The 22390-nt window shown below is 52.2% G+C and overlaps 1 protein-coding gene across 1 annotated transcript in view; it reads right to left on the bottom strand.

The window, feature by feature from the left end:
- Positions 1–441: 441 nt before the first annotated feature.
- LOC115126724 (retinitis pigmentosa 1-like 1 protein) overlaps positions 442–22390 on the bottom strand; it is a 34071-nt gene continuing 12122 nt past the window's right edge. Inside the window, exons 2-13 of the mRNA XM_065025028.1 lie at positions 17782–18037; positions 15319–15491; positions 14952–15180; positions 12847–12977; positions 12654–12769; positions 11161–11486; positions 8560–11018; positions 6951–8527; positions 4974–6859; positions 3477–4679; positions 3153–3347; positions 442–2726 (exon numbers count right to left, since the gene is read on the bottom strand). Of these exons, the coding sequence (XP_064881100.1) occupies positions 1539–2726; positions 3153–3347; positions 3477–4679; positions 4974–6859; positions 6951–8527; positions 8560–11018; positions 11161–11486; positions 12654–12769; positions 12847–12977; positions 14952–15180; positions 15319–15491; positions 17782–18018 (9720 nt within the window). The 5' untranslated portion in view covers positions 18019–18037 and the 3' untranslated portion in view covers positions 442–1538. The remainder of the gene's footprint in view (positions 2727–3152; positions 3348–3476; positions 4680–4973; positions 6860–6950; positions 8528–8559; positions 11019–11160; positions 11487–12653; positions 12770–12846; positions 12978–14951; positions 15181–15318; positions 15492–17781; positions 18038–22390) is intronic.

Here is a 22390-nt window from a genome sequence, read left to right as displayed (position 1 = left end):
AGTAGAGTATATACACCCCCTCTATACAGTAGAGTATATACACCCCTCTATACAGTAGAGTATATACACCCTCCATACAGTAGAGTATATACACCCCTCCATACAGTAGAGTATATACACCCCTCTATACAGTAGAGTATATACACCCCTCTATACAGTAGAGTATATACACCCCTCTATACAGTAGAGTATATACACCCCTCTATACAGTAGAGTATATACACCCCTCTATACAGTAGAGTATATACACCCCTCCATACAGTAGATAATATACACCCCTCTATACAGTAGAGTATATACACCTCTATACAGTAGAGTAAATGCACCCCTCCATACAGTAGAGAATATACACCCTCTATACAGTAGAGAATATACACCCCTCCTCTATACAGTAGATACAGTAGATAATATACACCCTCTATACAGTAGAGTATATACACCCCTCTATACAGTAGAGTATATACACCCCTCTATACAGTAGAGTATATACACCCCTCTATACAGTAGAGTATATACACCCCTCTATACAGTAGAGAATATACACCCCTCTATACAGTAGAGTATATACACCCCTCTATACAGTAGAGAATATACACCCCTCTATACAGTAGAGAATATACACCCCTCCATACAGTAGATAATATACACCCCTCTATACAGTAGAGAATATACACCCCTCTATACAGTAGAGTATATACACCCCTCCATACAGTAGAGTATATACACCCCTCTATACAGTAGATAATATACACCCCTCTATACAGTAGAGAATATACACCCCTCCATACAGTAGAGTATATACACCCCTCCATACAGTAGAGTAAATGCACCCCTCCATACAGTAGAGAATATACACCCCTCTATACAGTAGAGAATATACAGCCCTCTATACAGTAGAGAATATACACCCCTCTATACAGTAGAGATTATATACACCCCTCTATACAGTAGAGAATATACACCCCTCTATACAGTAGAGAATATACACCCCTCTATACAGTAGAGAATATACAGCCCTCCGTGAAAATAAAATCATACATACATATAATTTGTTTTTTGAAATATACAAATATACATTTCATGATATCTTATGGTTCGTACAATACTATGATTGTTCCAAGTTTCAGTTAAACCCTTCTATTAAAATAATGAGTATATGCCACTCTGACCTGGCAGAAACCTGTGCATTACCTCCCATATAGATATTCCTAACTCAGAGAGGAGATTATAAAGTGCTTTCTGTGACTCAGTCTGTCCTGTGAGGGTTACAGATCTAGGATGTCCAGTTCTATGTCCTGTGAGGGTTACAGATCTAGGACGTCCAGTTCTATGTCCTGTGAGTGTTACAGATCTAGGACGTCCAGTTCTATGTCCTGTGAGGGTTACAGATCTAGGACGTCCAGTTCTATGTCCTGTGAGTGTTACAGATCTAGGACGTCCAGTTCTATGTCCTGTGAGGGTTACAGATCTAGGACGTCCAGTTCTATGTCCTGTGAGGGTTACAGATCTAGGACGCCCAGTTCTATGTCCTGTGAGGGTTACAGATCTAGGACATCCAGTTCTATGCCGTTCTCTTTTGGTTTCCTGCGTTTGGTTCTGGCTGGAGATCGGCTCCTCCTCTGGCCTTTCCCCCCTGACCCTTCCCCCGCAGATGCCATCTGGTGTCCATCAGAGACAGGTTCATTGGGCTCAATCAGGGTTAAGGAGCACATTTGTGAAACTGGGTCTGATGCCCTGGGCTCCGGGTCTGTGTTCTCCATTGATCCTGGCTGGGACTCCACAGAGGTTCTGGTCATCTGGTGGATCAGAGGGATTTCTCTATTTCCCTCCATCTCCTCACCCTCCTCGTCTTCAGGATTAAACTCCGCCACAGCATTCAACTGCACCTCTTCCTCTCCTCCCTCTTCCCCATCCTCTGCTGACACCCCCACATTAACCTCTGTTTCTTCCTCAGGAGTCTTCTCCTCTCCCCCTGTCTCTCCCGCTACTCCGGTCTCTTCATCTCCTGCAGCTTCCTCCTGATCTCCTGCTTCATCTCCTCCAGCTTTTTCCTGATCTCCTGCTTCAGCTTCCCCTGCTTCTTCCTCCTCCCCTTCTACTAACTCCTCCCCCTCCCCAGTCTCCGCCCCCTCCACACCATCTTCTCCTGCACTTTCACACCCCGTCTCTCCTTCCCCTGCCTCTTCCTCCTCATCCTCAGTTCCCTCTACCACTCCATCCTCCTCCTGTTCTTCAGCCCCTATCTCCTCAGCTATTTCCTCCTCTACTTCACCCATCAGAGACTCAGCTCCGTGACTCTCCTGTCCCTCCTCCTCTCCCTCCTCTCCCCCAGTCACTCCTTCCTCTTCCTTCTCAGAGATATCTTCCTCTATAACAGTTGGTAAAATATCCTCCTTTCTCTCCTCCTCTTCCTCGTCTTCCTGTACCACCTCTAGATTCCCAACCTGTTCCTCCTCCTCTTCCAGTTTGTCATTGTTCTTCCCCTGTGTGGGGCTAGGGGGTGCCGGAGACTCTGTGTCTTTCTTCATCTGCAGGATCTTACGCAGATCAAACGCCATCATCACCGGCGCCTTGGCAACCACAGCCTCCATTTTGATTGCCTTGTCCTCCGCCTTTTTCCGTATGCAGGCGTCGCAGGGACAGTACTCGTCCTCACTGCGCTGGTCGCTAACATCGCCTGAACCCTGCTCTCCATCACTCTCGTTTACCGACTGGACCTTCATGACCTTTAAAGCAAAGTCAAACTTTATTAGGAGTGTATTTAAAATAAAGCAATAGAGTCTACAGTTGACAATAAAGTAGGAATTAAACACTATGTTTTAAATGGATAGTGCAAGATTTTTCTACTTACCCAGAATAAGATGTAGGAAGTTGCTAACTAGCATTAATGAAATTGCTAACTAGCGTTAGCGAAATTGCTAACTGACGTTAGCGAAATTGTTAACTAGCGTTAGGGAAATTGCTAACTAACGTTAGCGAAATTGCTAACTAACGTTAGGGAAATTGCTAACAAGCATTAGCGCAATGAATGGAATTCTTGGGGATCAGCATGCCAGCATTCATTGTGCATTCACTGCCAAAATATCTATACATTTACTAAAAGTTTGTTTTAAAGCTGTTCAAATAAAATATCACTAACTGGCCCCTCTCACCTTCAACCTCCGCCTCCTCTGGTCTGTTACGGTTGACTCCCGGGACATGTTAGGGGGTCGCGGCCCCCGGCCCGCCCGTCCCCGAATCTTCCTCAGTTCACGATCAATGCTCATCTGGATCCTCTTCTTCACCTCATCTCTCAGCTCAGTGATCATAGTGTCCAACATCACATTGTTGTCTAGGTCCCAACGCACCTTCACAAACACAACAGTATTATCCAGATTATTTATAAAAAATATATATATTTATGATTTTCATGATGATGCTAATTATTAATGCTATTGTGTTTGTTGTTGTGGTTTTTATTATTGTTGTATCAGTACCTTTAACTCGGCCATGGCGTCCACGTAGTGGGTCATGAACTGTTTCTCCAGCTTCTTCAGCAGGTTGAGAACCCAGACCGGGTCAGGGTCCTGGGAGACACGCTTGGTGAGCAGCGCTCGCTGGACTGACGGGGGTGTCCCTGAGTTGGGGGTGTCCTCCGGGGTGTCTGTCTCTGTGTCAGTGGGGGATTTGTAGGCTGTGCTGTCTGAAGAGGATGGGCTCCCTGGGGTTTTGAGTCTCTCAAGGGTCTGCAGCATCTCACCTGTCCCTGGGGGCGACTCTGGGGACGACTCATCCTCCCCTGGGCTGCTCTGCACTTGGCTGGCGATGTCTGGGGTAGCCGCGTCTGAAAGCAGCTCTGCTGATGTTGCTTCCTCTCCTCCTCCATCTGTCTCTCCCTCTCCCCCTCCATCTATCTCTCCCTCTCCTCCTCCATATGTCTCTCCCTCTCCTCCTCCATCTGTCTCCCCCTCTCCTCCTCCATCTGTCTCTCCTTCTCCTCCTCCATCTATCTCTCCCTCTCCTCCTCCATCTGTCTCTCCCTCTCCTCCTCCATCTGTCTCTCCCTCTCCTACCTCCCCCTCTCCTGCTCCATCTGTCTCTCCTTCTCCTCCTCCATCTATCTCTCCCTCTCCTCCTCCATCTGTCTCTCCCTCTCCTCCTCCATCTGTCTCTCCCTCTCCTACCTCCCCCTCTCCTGCTCCATCTGTCTCTCCTTCTCCTCCTCCATCTATCTCTCCCTCTCCTCCTCCATCTATCTCTCCCTCTCCTCCTCCATCTGTCTCTCCCTCTCCCTCTCCTCCTCTATCTGTCTCTCCCTCTCCTCCTCCTCCTCCATCTGTCTCCCCCTCTCCTCCTCCTTCCCCTCCTTCTCCCTTCGCTATGAGAGTGATGTCACCCGCAGGTTCATCTGGTCTGGTCTTCCCAGAACCCCCAGACCCTGCTGAGCCGCTGCTCAGGTCCACACCAGAATCTTTTAGCCTCTCCTTCTCCTCTGTCTCTCCCTCCTTCCTCTTCTCGAGGTCAGGCTTAGACAGCCACAGTGACTCTAGTATATCCATGACCTCTTGGTACCGCTGGTCCCGGTCAGGGCCTGGGGCTGCAGCTGGAGAAGGGGGTGGGTCGATGAGCTGCAGCTGGGCCAGACAGTCCAGCAGACCTTTAGCAGAGGAGCTCAGTCTGCGTCCGTACACTGGACTTATCTGGAGTAAAGAGACAGGTGGGAGGAATAAGGATTAGGAATACTGTAAATCATATCAAAAAAGTGTTTTATTCTCCCCCTGAAAGTCACACAAACCATGTGAATATGACAATAAAAGTTTGCAAATAATAACAGTTATTAGTATACAATATATAAGTAAAACTATACTGTAACGTATATTACCCTATGAGTAAAATACATGTAAGTTAAAAGACATTGAAAATATCTGTTTTTAACATCTTATGCTCACTGGGAAGTAAAAGTATGTAAGTAAAAGTCTAGAAACAGGAAATACCTCGGGTAGGGAGCTGCACCGGCCCAGTGTAGGGTTCAGTAAAACCTTCATTACTGCCACAGATGAGTGGCAGCTCCAAGGCAGCTCTGACTCTCTACTGAGGAACAGGTGGCGATGACAAGGAGAACTGATGTCATTGTTGGGTGGGGCTGGGTCAGGGCAGCAGTCAGCACACTCAGAGCACTCTCCCTCCTCCTCTGCTCCCACCTCCCCCTCTTCTTCTTTTTTCACCTCCTCTTCTTCTTTATCTTTCTTCTCCTTCTCCCCCACTGCTGCTTCCTCCTCCTCCTCTCCCCTCTCTTCCTCTTCCTCTTTCACCTCTCCTTCTTCCTCTGGTTGCCGGGCAGCCTTCTTTATTTCCTCATCCTGTTGTCCTGTTTCAGGCATGTTCTCCTGCTCCTCTTCCTCTTGTCCTGTTTCAGCCATGTTCTCCTGCTCCTCTTCCTCTTCCTCTTCCTGTTGTCCTGTTTCAGCCGTGTTCTCCTGCTCCTCTTCCTCTTCCTCTTCTTGTTGTCCTGTTTCAGCCGTGTTCTCCTGCTCCTCTTCCTCTTCCTCTTCCTGTTGTCCTGTTTCAGCCGTGTTCTCCTGCTCCTCTTCCTCTTCCTGTTGTCCTGTTTCAGCCGTGTTCTCCTGCTCCTCTTCCTCTTCCTCTTCTTGTTGTCCTGTTTCAGCCGTGTTCTCCTGCTCCTCTTCCTCTTCCTCTTCCTGTTGTCCTGTTTCAGCCGTGTTCTCCTGCTCCTCTTCCTCTTCCTGTTGTCCTGTTTCAGCCGTGTTCTCCTGCTCCTCTTCCTCTTCCTCTTCCTGTTGTCCTGTTTCAGCCGTGTTCTCCTGCTCCTCTTCCTCTTCCTCTTCCTGTTGTCCTGTTTCAGCCGTGTTCTCCTGCTCCTCTTCCTCTTCCTGTTTTCCTGTTTCAGCCATGTTCTCCTGCTCCTCTTCCTCTTCCTGTTGTCCTGTTTCAGCCGTGTTCTCCTGCTCCTCTTCCTCATCCTGTTTTCCTGTTTCAGCCGTGTTCTCCTGCTCCTCTTCCTCTTCCTGTTTTCCTGTTTCAGCCATGTTCTCCTGCTCCTCTTCCTCTTCCTGTTGTCCTGTTTCAGCCGTGTTCTCCTGCTCCTCTTCCTCATCCTGTTTTCCTGTTTCAGCCGTGTTCTCCTGCTCCTCTTCCTCTTCCTGTTGTCCTGTTTCAGCCATGTTCTCCTGCTCCTCTTCCTCTTCTTGTTGTCCTGTTTCAGCCGTGTTCTCCTGCTCCTCTTCCTCTTCCTCTTCTTGTTGTCCTGTTTCAGCCTTGTTCTCCTGCTCCTCTTCCTCTTCCTGTTTTCCTGTTTCAGCCGTGTTCTCCTCTTCCTCTTGTCCTGTTTCAGCCATGTTCTCCTGCTCCTCTTCCTCTTCCTGTTGTCCTGTTTCAGCCATGTTCTCCTGCTCCTCTTCCTCTTCTTGTTGTCCTTTTTCAGCCGTCTTCTCCTGCTCCTCTTCCTCTTCCTGTTGTCCTGTTTCAGCCGTGTTCTCCTGCTCCTCTTCCTCTTCCTGTTTTCCTGTTTCAGCTGTGTTCTCCTGCTCCATCTCTGTAGTTTCAATCGGTTCTTGTTTCTCCTCAGTCTCCTCTCCTCCTTGTCCCTCTGTTTCCCCTCCTTTCTCATCTCCTTCCTCTCTTTTTACTTCTGTCTCTTCAATTACCTCGTTCATCTCATCTTCAGGGTTATCCATGCCGCTGTCAGCAGGGATGCCTCTCAGCCAATCACTGACTATGTCAATGGGTGAGGTTTTGGGCAGACAGAGGGGACCCAGCTTCTCTAGCTCCACCTCTTCCTGTTTGAGCTTCCTCCTCCTCTGGCTACTCCCACTCTTCCCTCTTCCCACTATCAGGGATGCTAACCTTTGACCCTGCAGGGCTGGAGAGGCGCGAGGCAGCCATGTTCCCCCTGAGCAGGTCAGCTGCAGACAGGGACTGGGAGAGGAGGCTATCGCTGACGCTGGCCGTACCCAGCTGGATGGCGGGTCTGGAGCCCTCAGGGGGATTGAAGGACTGGGAGGTAGTGTTTCCCGCTTGGGCCGACTTTGGTTTGGAATTCCCTTTTATCACAATCTTATCCGTTTTGGAGGTTTTCACGGAGTGAACGCTGCCCGTGTCACTCTGAGCTTTAACCCTGTGACCTTTCACTTGCATTAAGGAGGCCCTTGTCTCTGGCATCTCATCGTCCTGGGCCTCGCTGGCCTTCTGAACTTTCACCTTTGACCTGGTGGAGCGGGCGAAGGAAGCCGCTCTTGAGTCTCCTTCTGCTTTAGCAGGGCTCTTAGAATGTACGCTGGGAGCTTTCTTCTCTGTGACATGATCTCTGACATCATCATCTCTGTGTGCAGCCGTGCTGGCAGGTCGGCTCGTGGCATGACTTTGAGACTCCTCTTTGGTCTCGGTGGTGGCAGGCGGTGTCTGATTGGTGGATTTAGCATTGGCCTGTGATGCTGTGGAGAGGGGTCTGGTGGAGGAATCTGCGTTTCTTTTGGGTTTTGCAGATTTCACACTGCCTGTCTCAAGGTCATTTCCTGTAGTGCTGGGGGCAGGTCTAACACCTCTCTCACCTCTCTCTTTTTTCAGGTGCAGAAACGTACTTCTGTTACTACCATTAGACGTATGAGATGTACTGGACTTAGCTGAGATGTAAGATTTAGCCAACATGGCGCTAGCTGGTCTCTCCTCTGTTTTCTCTCCCTCCCTGTCAACCCCTGTTGTTTCAATGGCAGGGACGTCTGCTGTTTTAGGTGCTGGAGAGATCGCTCTAGCACTTCCACTATTACAGGTGGACTTGTGAGATTTGCTGGACTTTGCTGAAGCACTATATTTAGTCGACATGGCACTCGCTGGTCTCTCTGTCCCCTCTCCCTTCTCGTCCCTTCCGGTGGTCTCATTAACATCAGCTTGTTCTGCAGTTGGAGTTTCAGTCCTCCTACCACTGGACGACTTATGAGACCTGTTGGTCTTGACAGAGGCGGTGGATTTGTCTCTGTGTTCTTTTCCACTTGTCGTCTCGATAGCAGGAACATCTTGAACCACTGGAGAGACTGCTCTACTACTTCCATTACAGGTGGGCCTGTTAGACTTGCGGGACATTGCTGAAGCATTAGATTTAGCTGACATGACACTGTCTGCTCTCTCTTTCTTCTCTCCGACCTCTTCTCTTCCTGTTGTTTCAATAACAGGGACATCGGCTGGTTGAGATCTTTGACTCTCAGCCCTCCTGCTGCAGGTAGATTTATGAGACCTGCTGGACTTGACTGAAGCACTGGTTTTAGCTGAGATGGCGCTCGGCGGTCTCTCCTCTGTGTCTCCAGCAGCAGTTGTATCGTCAACCATCTCCTCTCCCCCTGTCGTCGCAATAACAGGGATGTCTTTAGTCCCCGGAGTCTCAGCCCAGACATTCCTACTGCAGGTAGACTGGAGGGACCTGCTGGACTTTGACGTGGCACTTGCTGCTCTCTTCTCTCCCTCATCATCTCCAGTAGGTTCAGGCTCAGTCGCTGGCACCTCTGGTGAGTTGGAGGAAGGGGCCCGTTCTGCTTTGCTGCAGGTAGACTTGTGAGATATGCTAGATTTCACTGAGGCATTATTGTTATCCAAAATGGCGCTCGCTGTCTCTCCTCTGTTTCTCCGGCTGCAGCAGATCCATTCTCATCCCCCTCTGTTGTTTCAATAGCAGGGATATCTTTAGCAACAGGTGTCTCAGCCCTAACACTCCTACTACAGGTAGACTTGTGAGACCTGCTAGATCTGACAGAAGCACTGGTTTTAGCTGACAATGCACTCGCTGTCTTCTCTCCCTCTGTTTTCTCCTCTGGATCGTTGACAGGAGTTTCACATGCGGCTGGCTTTGGAGAGGCAGCTTTACAGGCAGACTTGTGGGTCCTGCTGAACTTGATAGAAGCCCTCGTTTTAGCTGACATGGCTCTTGCTTCTCTCTCCTCTCCCTCATCATCTCCTGTAGACTTACAAGACCTACGGGACTTTGCTGATGCATTGGTTTTAGCTGACAATGCACCCGCTGCAACCACGTCTGCTGGATCGTTGACTAGAGTTTCACTCGCTGCTGGTTTTGGAGAAACAACTCTAATACTCCTACTGCAGGTTGACTTATGAGACCTGTTGGACTTGGCTGAGAGGTTAGATTTAACAGACGTGGAGATCGTTGCTCTCTCCTCTCCCTCATCCTCTCCAGTAGGTTCAGGTTCAGTAGCTGGTACCTCTGGTGAGTAGGCGGAAAGGACCTGTTCTGCTTTGCTGCAGGTAGACTTACAGGACCTAAGAGACTTTGCTGAGAGGTTAGATCTAACAGACATGGAGCTCTCTAACCTCTCATCTGTTTTCTCTCCCACTTCTTCCTCTTCACCTTCACCTGTTGTCTCAATAGCATTGATGTCAGGTGTTTCAGAGCTGGCAGAAGCAGCCCCAGCATTAGGACTTTTGGTAGACTTATGGGGTCTGCTGGAATTTGCTGAAGTGTTAGTTTTAGCTGACATAACACTGGCTCCTCTCTCCTCTGTCTCTGCTGCTCCTGTATCCTCAGCGACGTCTGGTTCTGATCTGGGAGACGATGCCCTCTCTGAAGCTTTGGTGGACCCATCTGCTTTGCTACAGGTAGATGTATGAGACCTGCTGGACTTGGCTGAGAGATTAGATTTAACTGACATAATGCTTGCTGCTCTCTGCTCTGATCCATCTTCTACCTTTCCCTCTTTCTCTTCTCCCTCCATCGGTTCTTCCATTTGTTCCTCCATGTCTGCAAGGGATTCTGAGGCCTTAGACTTCTGGGAGGTTCTGGAGGTCCTGCCCTTGACTGAAGAGAAGGATTTGGCTGAGAGGACATTGGCTGCTCTCTCGTCTTTCTCCCCTTCCTCTATTTTCTCTCCAACCTCTACCTCTCCCTCCTTCCCTGTATCCTCTCCCTCCGGCCCTGTATCTTCTCCCTCCTCGGGCAGAGACATGTGTGACATCATGCTGGCTGCTCGGCCGTCTTGGTAGAAGTGGGTACAGTTGGACTTGTTGGTCCTCTGAGAAAATCCACACTCGTCTGAGCCACCTGAGAGTCCTCTCCCTGACCTCTCCTCCTCTTCTTCTTCTTGAGATCGCTTTGACCTATGTGACTTCTGTGAGTGGCAGGACACAGGGTCGTAACCTTGGTCACACCCCCCACAGTGAGAACATACACTGGAGCCTATAGACCCCACTGACCCAATGGACCCCCCTGAGCCACCGGAGACGCTGACTGCCCTCTTCCCACCCTGCTCAGCTTCATCATCTCCCTCCTCTGGAGCCACAGGGATCCTGATTCTATTGGAGGGAGATCTGGATCTGTGGGAAGCTTGGCTGGCCTTCGACAACGAGCTGTCCACTCTCTCCTCGTCGGCCTTAGGGGTGACTTCTCCTCTGCAGCAGGAGCACGAGTTACTAGAACGCCGGGAGGAGGTTTTTCTCCCCCTCTCCTCTCCCTGTAGGGCAGGGGTGTGTTTTCTGCTCCTGGAGGAAGTAGACATAGGGCTGGGAGGCTGTGGGGTCAAGGGGAGGGCTTGTGGGGGGTCGTTGCTATGGCAGCAGCGTGAGACGCTGGGAGGGAGGTCATCCACATCGTCCTGAAGTGCTTGGAGCACATGGGAGGAGCAAGACAGAGGACGCTCCTCCCCCTGGTTGTCTGTGGCACCAAGGTTAAGTTCGCTGTGGCTGCAGCTGCTGCTGACTGTACACACCTCCACCATTCCATTTACAACCCTTCCGAGCTCTGAGCACTCCCTGTGGGTCGCACGCCTCCTCACCAACTTGCTGGAGCGGCAGGAGGAGGAGGAGCTTGAGGAGTGGGTGTGTCTAACCCTGGAGTGTGAGTGCTTAGAAGTCTGGATGTGGGCGGGGTTCTCCCAAAGGTCATACTCCTGTCTCTGGAAGCAGCAGGCATAATGTGACTGTGGCTCCTCCAGGGGGCGCTGTGGAGGCTTGGGGGTGTAGTCGGCAGCTTCAACAACACAGGAGGCGGAGTCAGGGTCTGAGCAGCTTTCTGATTGGCCTTGCTGCAGGAAACAACGATAGCAATATATTTTATTTGTAAAGCACATTTCATACACACAGCAGTTTACTGAACAAATAAAAATATATATTACAAAACTAGAGTAATATAAAACAACAAAAGCAAAAAGGCATATTAAAGTGAACCTGTAGGAAGCAGGGCGGGGCTTCCCTGAGGGGACAGCAGTCATTGGTCAGAGAGTCAGAGGGAGACTTCTTAATCTCCGTGGACCACTGGAGCCTCTCGTCGTTATGGAGACGAAACCGCACCCTCATCTCCACAGACAGGCTGCCGTCTTTGTTCACCAGTACCCGTTTCTCGATGTCATCGTTAAGCACCGCCTCCTTGCCACCTTGGCTGCTGAGGCCATTAGGGTAGGACTTGTCAGAGGACAGAGAGAAGCGGGTGGAGCGGTTGGAAGAGTCTGAGAGAGGATGGATGATGGTCTTCTTAGTCTCCAGACCAAAGTTCACTAGAGAGAGAGAGACAGAGAGAGACAGAGAGAGAGAGAGAGAGAGAGAGAGAGAGAGAGCAAAACAGATTGGAAAGATTAGTCACAATGTTCACTGAATATTCAATAGCAACACACACTACCACTCACAGACACACACTACCACTCACAGACACACACTACCACTCACAGACACACACTACCACTCACAGACACACACTACCACTCACAGACACACACTACCACTCACAGACACACACTACCACTCACAGACACACACTACCACACAAAGGCACACACTACCACTCACAGACACACACTACCACACACAGACACACACTATCACTCACAGACATACACTACCACTCACAGACACACACTACCACTCACAGACACACACTACCACTCACAGACACACACTACCACTCACAGACACACACGATCACTCACAGACACACACTATCACTCACAGACATACACTACCACTCACAGACACACACTACCACTCACAGACACACACTACCACTCACAGACACACACTACCACTCACAGACACACACTACCACTCACAGACACACACTACCACTCACAGACACACACTACCACTCACAGACACACACTACCACTCACATACACACACTACCACTCACAGACACACACTACCACACAAAGGCACACACTACCACACAAAGGCACACACTACCACTTACAGACACACACTACCACACACAGACACACACTATCACTCACAGACATACACTACCACTCACAGACACACACTACCACTCACAGACACACACTACCACAGACACACACTACCACTCACAGACACACACTACCACTCACAGACACACACGATCACTCACAGACACACACTATCACTCACAGACATACACTACCACTCACAGACACACACTACCACTCACAGACACACACTACCACTCACAGACACACACTACCACTCACAGACACACACTATCACTCACAGACATACACTACCACTCACAGACACACACTACCACTCACAGACACACATTACCACACACAGACACACACTATAACTCACAGACACACACTACCACTCACAGACACACACTATCACTCACAGACACACACTACCACTCACAGACACACACTACCACTCACAGACACACACTACCACTCACAGACACACACATCATGACCTACCGTTCTTCTTGCTGCCATGTCCTTCGCTGCAGACACTAGACCGTGACCGAGCTCCCTGACCATTACGAGGTGACCGGGCCCCAGTACCGGGAGACCGGGCCCCATTGCCAGGTGACCTGTGTCAATCAATCAAAAAAAACAATCAAAATACCACAATAGAATACATTGTAATAGCATAGATCCGTATACTAACCGCGTCCCCAGTCCAGGTAGTTTCTCCTCAGAGTGCTTGGCTACATAGTTCAGGAGTAGAGGTCTGAAGGGCTCTCGACCTACACACACCAACACACCTGGACACGTCATCAGGCTCTGTGCACTGTCAATCTACACGCACACACACACAGGCAAACACACACACACAGGCACACACACACATTAGTGCACATACACCAACAAACCTGGATACATCAGGTGTACACCTGGACAATCTACACAACTCTAAACTTCCCCCTCCCTCCCCCCTCCAAGAAACCACACACTCCCAGTCCTACCTCCCCCAACACACCACACACTCCATCCTACCTCCCCTCCCCCAACACACCACACTCCATCCTACCTCCCCAACACACCACACTCCCGGTCCTACCTCCCTCTCCCCAATACACCACACACTCCATCCTACCTCCCCCTCCCCCAACACACCACACACTCCATCCTACCTCCCCAACACACCACACTCCCGGTCCTACCTCCCTCTCCCCAATACACCACACACTCCATCCTACCTCCCCCTCCACAACACACCACACTCCCAGTCCTACCTCCCCCTCCACAACACAACACACCACACACTCCCAGTCCTACCTCCCCCCCCAACACACCACACACTCCCAGTCCTACCTCCCCCTCCCCAACACACCACACTCCCAGTCCTACCTCCCCTCCCCAACACACCACACTCCCAGTCCTACCTCCCTAACACACCACACGCCACCTCCCCCTCCCCAACACACCTCCCCAACACATCACCCCCTCCCCAACACACCAACACACCGCCACCTCCCCAACACACCACACACGCCACCTCCCCCTCCACAGCACACCATACACTGCCACCTCCCCCTCCCTCCCCAACACACCTCCCCCTCCCCAACACACCACACACCGCCACCTCCCCAACACACCACACACCACCCCCCCAACACACCGCCACCTCCCCTCCCCAACACACCACACACCTCCCCCTCCCCAACACACCTCCCCCTCCCCTCCCCAACACACCACACACCGCCACCTCCCCTCCCCAACACACCATACACTGCCACCTCCCCTCCCCTCCCCAACACACCTCCCCTCCCCAACACACCATACACTGCCACCTCCCCTCCCTCCCCAACACACCTCCCCCTCCCCAACACACCACACACCGCCACCTCCCGCTCCCCAACACACCTCCCCCTCCCCAACACACCATACACTGCCACCTCCCCTCCCTCCCCAACACACCTCCCCTCCCCAACACACCATACACTGCCACCTCCCCTCCCCTCCCCAACACACCTCCCCCTCCCCAACACTCCACACCGCCACCTCCCCTCCCCAAAACACTGCCACCTCCCCTCCCCCTCCCCAACACACCACCCCCTCCCCAACACACCGCCACCTCCCCTCCCCAACACATCACACACCTCCACCTCCCCCCCCTCCCCTCCCCAACACACCACACACCTCCTCCCCAACACACCACACACCTCCCCTCCCCTTCCCCAACACACCACACACCTCCCCCTCCCCAACACACCACACACCTCCCCTCCCCTCCCCAACACACCTCCCCTCCCCAACACACCGCCACCTCCCCCTCCCCAACACACCTCCCCCTCCCCAACACACCGCCACCTCCCCTCCCCAACACACCTCCCCTCCCCAACACACCACACACCGCCACCTCCCCCTCCCCAACACACCACACATCTCCCCTCCCCTCCCCAACACATCACACACCACACACCACCCCTCCCCAACACGCCACCACCACCCCAACACACCACACACGCCACCTCCCCAACACACCTCCCCCTCCCCGACACACCATACACTGCCACCTCCCCTCCCCTCCCCAACACACCTCCCCCTCCCCAACACACAACACACCGCCACCTCCCCAACACACCACCCCCTCCCCCTCCCCAACACATCACACACCTCCACCTCCCCCTCCCCAACACACCACACACCTCCCCTCCCCAACACACCACACACCTCCCCTCCCCAACACACCGCCACCTCCCCAACACACCACACACCTCCCCTCCCTCCTCCCTCCTCCTCCTCCCCCCTCCCTCCTCCCAGATGTACCTTGCGTCCCTCCAGTGTGTATAATTTCCTGACGTGACACTGCATAATTTCCGAGATGCCCTCCAGAAACACTCGGAGGCTCCGGGCCGAGCGGCGACTCAGAATCACACTCCTCCTCACTGCAGGGTCGCTGTTCCTGACCAATAGGATGCGTCGCTGCCGTGTTGGGGCGTGGCTTGGAGCACTGGGAGGAGGAGGGTCTTCTGCTGGTCGCTGTGGCACTCTTCGACTGTACACACACCATGAACACACACACTATACATATACTGTACTATACACATATTAAGCATCATACACAGATGCCATAGACATACACACATCATATTTACAGTATTATATACGCATAGACATTCATTCAAACACTCACCTGTTGTGGTGCCAGAGGGCGGGACGTTTGCCAGCCAGCTCTATGTTGATTGGTTTAGCCTGCCGTCTGTCAGAGCAGAGGTAGCACCCACCGTCCTCCAGCTGCTCTAGATGTTTAATACTGTGGATTCCTCTGGGGGTGGTGACTGTACGTACTCCAAACGGCAGGGGCACCTACACACACACACGCACACGCGCACGCACGCACGCACGCGCGCACACACACGCACGCACACACACACACACACACGCACACACACACACACGCACGCACGCACACACAAAAGTTAAAATATCAGATACACCATTACAGAGATATACGTTCATTTATATGACCACATGTAGGGTTGAATGTGTGTGTGTGTCAAATCAAATTAAATTGTATTTGTCACATGCTTGGTAAACAACAGGTAGACTCACAGCGAAATGCTTTCTTACGGGACCTTCCCAACAATACTAATACAAATACTAACAGGAAGAGTAAATACACCATGAGTAATGATAACATGACTATATACAATAACATGGCTATATACAATAACATCACTATATACAATAACATGACTATATACGATAACATGACTATATACAATAACATGGCTATATACAATAACATCACTATATACAATAACATGACTATATACGATAACATGACTATATACGATAACATGACTATATACGATAACATGGCTATATACGATAACATGACTATATACGATAACATGGTTATATACGATAACATGACTATATACGATAACATGACTATATACAATAACATGGCTATATACAATAACATCACTATATACAATAACATGACTATATACGATAACATGGCTATATACGATAACATGACTATATACGATAACATGACTATATACGATAACATGGCTATATACGATAACATGACTATATACGATAACATGACTATATACGATAACATGGTTATATACGATAACATGACTATATACAATAACATGACTATATACGATAACATGGTTATATACAATAACATGACTATATACAATAACATGACTATATAGACGTGGTACCAGTATTGAGTGGATTTTTGGGGTAGTGTGTGTACTGTGTGTGTGTGTGTGTGTGTACTGTGTGTGTGTGTGTACTGTGTGTACTGTGTGTGTACTGTGTGTGTGTGTGTGTACTGTGTGTGTACTGTGTGTGTGTGTACTGTGTGTGTGTGTTCTGTGTGTGTGTGTGTTCTCTGTGTGTGTGTGTGTGTGTGTGTGTGTGTGTGTGTGTGTGTGTGTGTGTGTGTGTGTGTGTGTACTGTGTGTGTGTGTACTGTGTTTGTGTGTACTGTGTGTGTATGTTCTGTGTGTGTGTGTGTGTGTGTGTGTGTGTGTGTGTGTGTGTGTGTGTGTGTGTGTATGTTCTGTGTGTGTGTACTGTGTGTGTGTACTGTGTGTGTACTGTGTGTGTGTACTGTGTGTGTGTGTACTGTGTGTGTGTGTACTGTGTGTGTGTACTGTGTGTGTGTGTGTACTGTGTGTGTGTACTGTGTGTGTGTACTGTGTGTGTGTGTACTGTGTGTGTGTGTGTACTGTGTGTGTGTACTGTGTGTGTGTGTTCTGTGTGTGTGTGTGTTCTCTGTGTGTGTGTGTGTGTGTGTGTGTGTGTGTGTGTGTGTGTGTACTGTGTGTGTGTACTGTGTGTGTGTACTGTGTGTGTATGTTCTGTGTGTGTGTGTGTGTGTGTGTGTGTGTGTGTGTGTATGTTCTGTGTGTGTACTGTGTGTGTGTGTACTGTGTGTGTACTGTGTGTGTGTGTACTGTGTGTGTGTGTGTGTGTGTGTGTATGTTCTGTGTGTGTACTGTGTGTGTGTGTACTGTGTGTGTACTGTGTGTGTGTGTACTGTGTGTGTGTGTGTGTGTGTGTGTGCTGTGTGTGTACTGTGTGTGTGTGTACTGTGTGTGTACTGTGTGTGTGTGTGTGTGTACTGTGTGTGTGTGTACTGTGTGTGTGTACTGTGTGTGTGTGTGTACTGTGTGTGTGTGTACTGTGTGTGTGTGTACTGTGTGTTTGTGTACTGTGTGTGTGTACTGTGTGTGTGTACTGTGTGTGTGTGTGTGTACTGTGTGTGTACTGTGTGTGTGTGTGTGTGTACTGTGTGTGTGTGTGTGTGTACTGTGTGTGTGTACTGTGTGTGTGTGTACTGTGTGTGTGTGTACTGTGTGTGTGTGTACTGTGTGTGTGTACTGTGTGTGTGTACTGTGTGTGTGTGTGTGTACTGTGTGTGTGTACTGTGTGTGTGTGTACTGTGTGTACTGTGTGTGTGTGTGTGTACTGTGTGTACTGTGTGTGTGTGTGTGTGTACTGTGTGTGTGTGTACTGTGTGTGTGTGTACTGTGTGTGTGTACTGTGTGTGTGTGTACTGTGTGTGTGTGTGTGTGTGTGTGTGTGTGTGTGTGTACTGTGTGTGTGTGTACTGTGTGTGTGTTCTGACCTTCTGTGACAGGTCGTCCAGTAGTGCGTCGAAGCATTTGAAGCTGCGTTTGTGGACGGCCATCCTCACTCCCGCAAACTTAGCGTCGCCGCTCTTGTAGAAAGTGATTCTCTTAGTCGGTGGTGCAGCGGTCACATGGGAGAGGCGAGAGGCGGAGGGTGTGTGTACGGGGAGAGAGGAGACATCTTTAGACTGGGGTCCATGGGGGTCCCACAAACCTGCCGGAGCCGACTGCATGCTGCTCTCTCACATACACCTAGAGAAAACATACATACACTGTTAACACGGTAACACACACACACACACACACACACACACACACACACACACACACACTGGTAACACGTAACACACACTGTGAACACACACACACACACACACACACACACACACACACACACACACACACAGGTAACACATAACACACACTGTTAACACACACACACTCTGTTAACACATAACACACACATAACACACACAGACCCACATTGTCTCCTGTGCCCAAGAACACTAAGGTAACCTGTCTAAATGGCTATCGCACCGTAGCACTCTCATCTGTAGCCATGAAATGCTTTGAAAGGCTGGTCATGGCTCCCATCAACACCATCAGAAACACTGGACCAACTACAATTTGCATTACCGCCCCAATAGATCCACGGATGACACAATCTCTTTTGCACTTTCAACACTTTCCCACCTGGACAAGAGGACCATGTGAGAATGATGTTCATTGATGACTACAGCTCAGGGTTCAACACCATAGTGCCTTCCAAGCTCATCACTGAGCTAAGGACCCTGGGACTGAACCTCTCCCTTTGATACTGGATCCTGGCCTTCCAGACGGGCCGCCCCCAGGTGGTGAGGGTAGGTAACAACACGTCCACCACGCTGACCCTCAAATCGGGGTGGGACCTCAGACATGCGTGCTCAGTCCCCTCCTGTTCTCCCCATCCACTTCCTGTCCCACGACTGAGTGCCGCACACGACTCCCAACAACATCATTAAGTTTGCTGACGAGACGGCGGTTGTAGGCCTGATCACCGACGACGATGTTCAGCGGTCTTGCTGACGTTGAGGGAGAGGTTGTTGTCCTGGCAACATACTGCCAGGTCTCTGACCTCCTCCCTATAGGCCGTCTCATCGTCATCAGAAATTAAAAACCGGAATAACCATATCCTCCAATTAGATAAACTGGACCCAGCTGGCACAGAGCATTACCCAGAAGGACCCAGCTGGCACAGAGCATGACCCAGCAGGACCGAGCTGGCAGAGCAGGACCCAGCAGGACCCAGCTGGCACAGAGCATGACCCAGCAGGACCCAGCTGGCACAGAGCAGGACCCAGCAGGACCCAGCTGGCACAAAGCAGGACCCAGAAGGACCCAGCTGGCACAAAGCAGGACCCAGCAGGACCCAGCTGGCACAAAGCAGGACCCAGCAGGACCCAGCTGGCACAAAGCAGGACCCAGAAGGACCCAGCTGGCACAAAGCAGGACCCAGCAGGACCCAGCTGGCACAAAGCAGGACCCAGAAGGACCCAGCTGGCACAAAGCAGGACCCAGCAGGACCCAGCTGGCACAAAGCAGGACCCAGAAGGACCCAGCTGGCACAAAGCAGGACCCAGCAGGACCCAGCTGGCACAAAGCATGACCCAGCTGGCAGAGCAGGACCCAGAAGGACCCAGCTGGCACAAAGCAGGACCCAGCAGGACCCAGCTGACACAGAGCAGGACCCAGCTGACACAGAGCAGGACCCAGCTGGACCCAGCTGGCACAGAGCAGGTCCCAGCTGGCACAGAGCAGGACCCAGCAGGACCCAGCTGGCACAGAGCAGGACCCAGCAGGACCCGGCTGGCATAGAGCAGGACCCAGAAGGACCCAGCTGGCACAAAGCATGACCCAGCTGTACCCAGCTGGCAGAACAGGACCCAGAAGGACCCAGCTGGCACAAAGCAGGACCCAGCAGGACCCAGCTGGCACAAAGCAGGACCCAGAAGGACCCAGCTGGCACAAAGCAGGACCCAGCAGGACCCAGCTGGCACAAAGCATGACCCAGCTGTACCCAGCTGGCAGAGCAGGACCCAGAAGGACCCAGCTGGCACAGAGCAGGACCCAGCTGTACCCAGCTGGCAGAGCAGGACCCAGAAGGACCCAGCTGGCACAAAGCAGGACCCAGCAGGACCCAGCTGACACAGAGCAGGACCCAGCTGACACAGAGCAGGACCCAGCTGGACCCAGCTGGCACAGAGCAGGTCCCAGCTGGCACAGAGCAGGTCCCAGCAGGACCCGGCTGGCATAGAGCAGGACCCAGCAGGACCCAGCTGGCACCGAGCAGGACCCAGCAGGACCCGGCTGGCATAGAGCAGGACCCAGCAGGACCCGGCTGGCATAGAGCAGGACCCAGAAGGACCCAGCTGGCACAAAGCATGACCCAGCTGTACCCAGCTGGCAGAACAGGACCCAGAAGGACCCAGCTGGCACAAAGCAGGACCCAGCAGGACCCAGCTGGCACAGAGCAGGACCCAGCTGGCACAGAGCAGGTCCCAGCTGGCACAGAGCAGGACCCAGCAGGACCCAGCTGGCACAGAGCATGACCCAGCAGGACCGAGCTGGCAGAGCAGGACCCAGCAGGACCGAGCTGGCAGAGCAGGACCCAGCTGGACCCAGCTGGCACAGATAATGACCCAGAAGGACCTAGCTGGCACAAAGCAGGACCCAGCAGGACCCAGCTGGCACAAAGCATGACCCAGCTGTACCCAGCTGGCAGAGCAGGACCCAGCAGGACCCAGCTGGCACAGAGCAGGTCCCAGCTGGCACAGAGCAGGACCCAGCAGGACCCAGCTGGCACAGAGCAGGACCCAGCAGGACCCGGCTGGCACAGAGCAGGACCCAGCAGGACCCAGCTGGCACAGAGCAGGACCCAGCAGGACCCGGCTGGCATAGAGCAGGACCCAGCAGGACCCAGCTGGCACAGAGCAGGACCCAGCAGGACCCGGCTGGCATAGAGCAGGACCCAGAAGGACCCAGCTGGCACAAAGCATGACCCAGCTGTACCCAGCTGGCAGAACAGGACCCAGAAGGACCCAGCTGGCACAAAGCAGGACCCAGCAGGACCCGGCTGGCACAGAGCAGGACCCAGCAGGACCCAGCTGGCACAGAGCAGGACCCAGCTGGCACAGAGCAGGACCCAGCAGGACCCAGCTGGCATAGAGCAGGACCCAGCAGGACCCAGCTGGCACAGAGCAGGACCCAGCAGGACCCAGCAGGACCCAGGACCCAGCTGGCACAGCAGCAGGACCCAGGCACAGGGACCCAGCTGGCACAGCAGGACCCAGCAGGACCCGGCTGGCCAGCAGGACCCAGCAGGACCCAGCTGGCACAGAGCAGGACCCAGCAGGACCCAGCTGGCACAGAGCAGGACCCAGCTGGCACAGAGCAGGACCCAGCAGGACCCAGCTGGCATAGAGCAGGACCCAGCTGGCACAGAGCAGGACCCAGCAGGACCCAGCTGGCACAGAGCAGGACCCAGCAGGATCCAGCAGGACCCAGCAGGACCCAGCTGGCACAGAGCAGGACCCAGCAGGACCCAGCAGGACCCAGCAGGACCCAGCAGGACCCGGCTGGCACAGAGCAGGACCCAGCAGGACCCAGCAGGACCCAGCAGGACCCAGCTGGCACAGATCAGGACCCAGCAGGACCCAGCTGGCACGCACAGAGCAGGACCCAGCTGGCACAGAGAAGGACCCAGCAGGACCCAGCTGGCATAGAGCAGGACCCAGCTGGCACAGAGCAGGACCCAGCAGGACCCGGCTGGCACAGAGCAGGACCCAGCAGGACCCAGCTGGCACAGAGCAGGACCCAGCAGGACCCAGCTGGCACAGAGCAGGACCCAGCAGGACCCAGCTGGCACAGAGCAGGACCCAGCTGGCACAGAGCAGGACCCAGCAGGACCCAGCTGGCACAGAGCAGGACCCAGCTGGCACAGAGCAGGACCCAGCTGGCACAGAGCAGGACCCAGCAGGACCCAGCTGGCACAGAGCAGGACCCAGCAGGACCCAGCTGGCACAGAGCAGGACCCATCAGGACCGAGCAGGACTCAGCAGGACCCGGCTGGCACAGAGCAGGACCCAGCAGGACCCGGCTGGCACAGAGCAGGACCCATCAGGACCGAGCAGGACTCAGCAGGACCCGGCTGGCACAGAGCAGGACCTTGTCAGCTGCTTGGCTTTTCTTTTTGGCAGATATGCAGCCTACAGTCATATTCTAAGCTATCTTATACCCGTGACTGTGACTGGGTTATTCAGGCACCAGATGATTGTTAATGTGTTGATGTATTATATTATATGCTATGATATTATGAGCCTATGTACAGTATTGTGGAACATCAGAACTACAGAGACTGGCCAATAGTTTAACTCTTTCTAGCTTATTGATCCTTCATACAGTATTGTGGAACATTAGAACTACAGAGACTGGCCAATAGTTTAACTCTTTCTAGCTTATTGATCCTTCATACAGTATTGTGGAACATTAGAACTTGGCCAATAGTTTAACTCTTTCTAGCTTATTGATCCTTCATACAGTATTGTGGAACATTAGAACTACAGAGAC

This window comes from Oncorhynchus nerka, linkage group LG12, assembly GCF_034236695.1.
Source record: "Oncorhynchus nerka isolate Pitt River linkage group LG12, Oner_Uvic_2.0, whole genome shotgun sequence".
Taxonomy (NCBI): domain Eukaryota; kingdom Metazoa; phylum Chordata; class Actinopteri; order Salmoniformes; family Salmonidae; genus Oncorhynchus; species Oncorhynchus nerka.
Note: the sequence above shows the minus strand (reverse complement) of the source record. Positions and strands in the feature narration are given on the sequence as shown.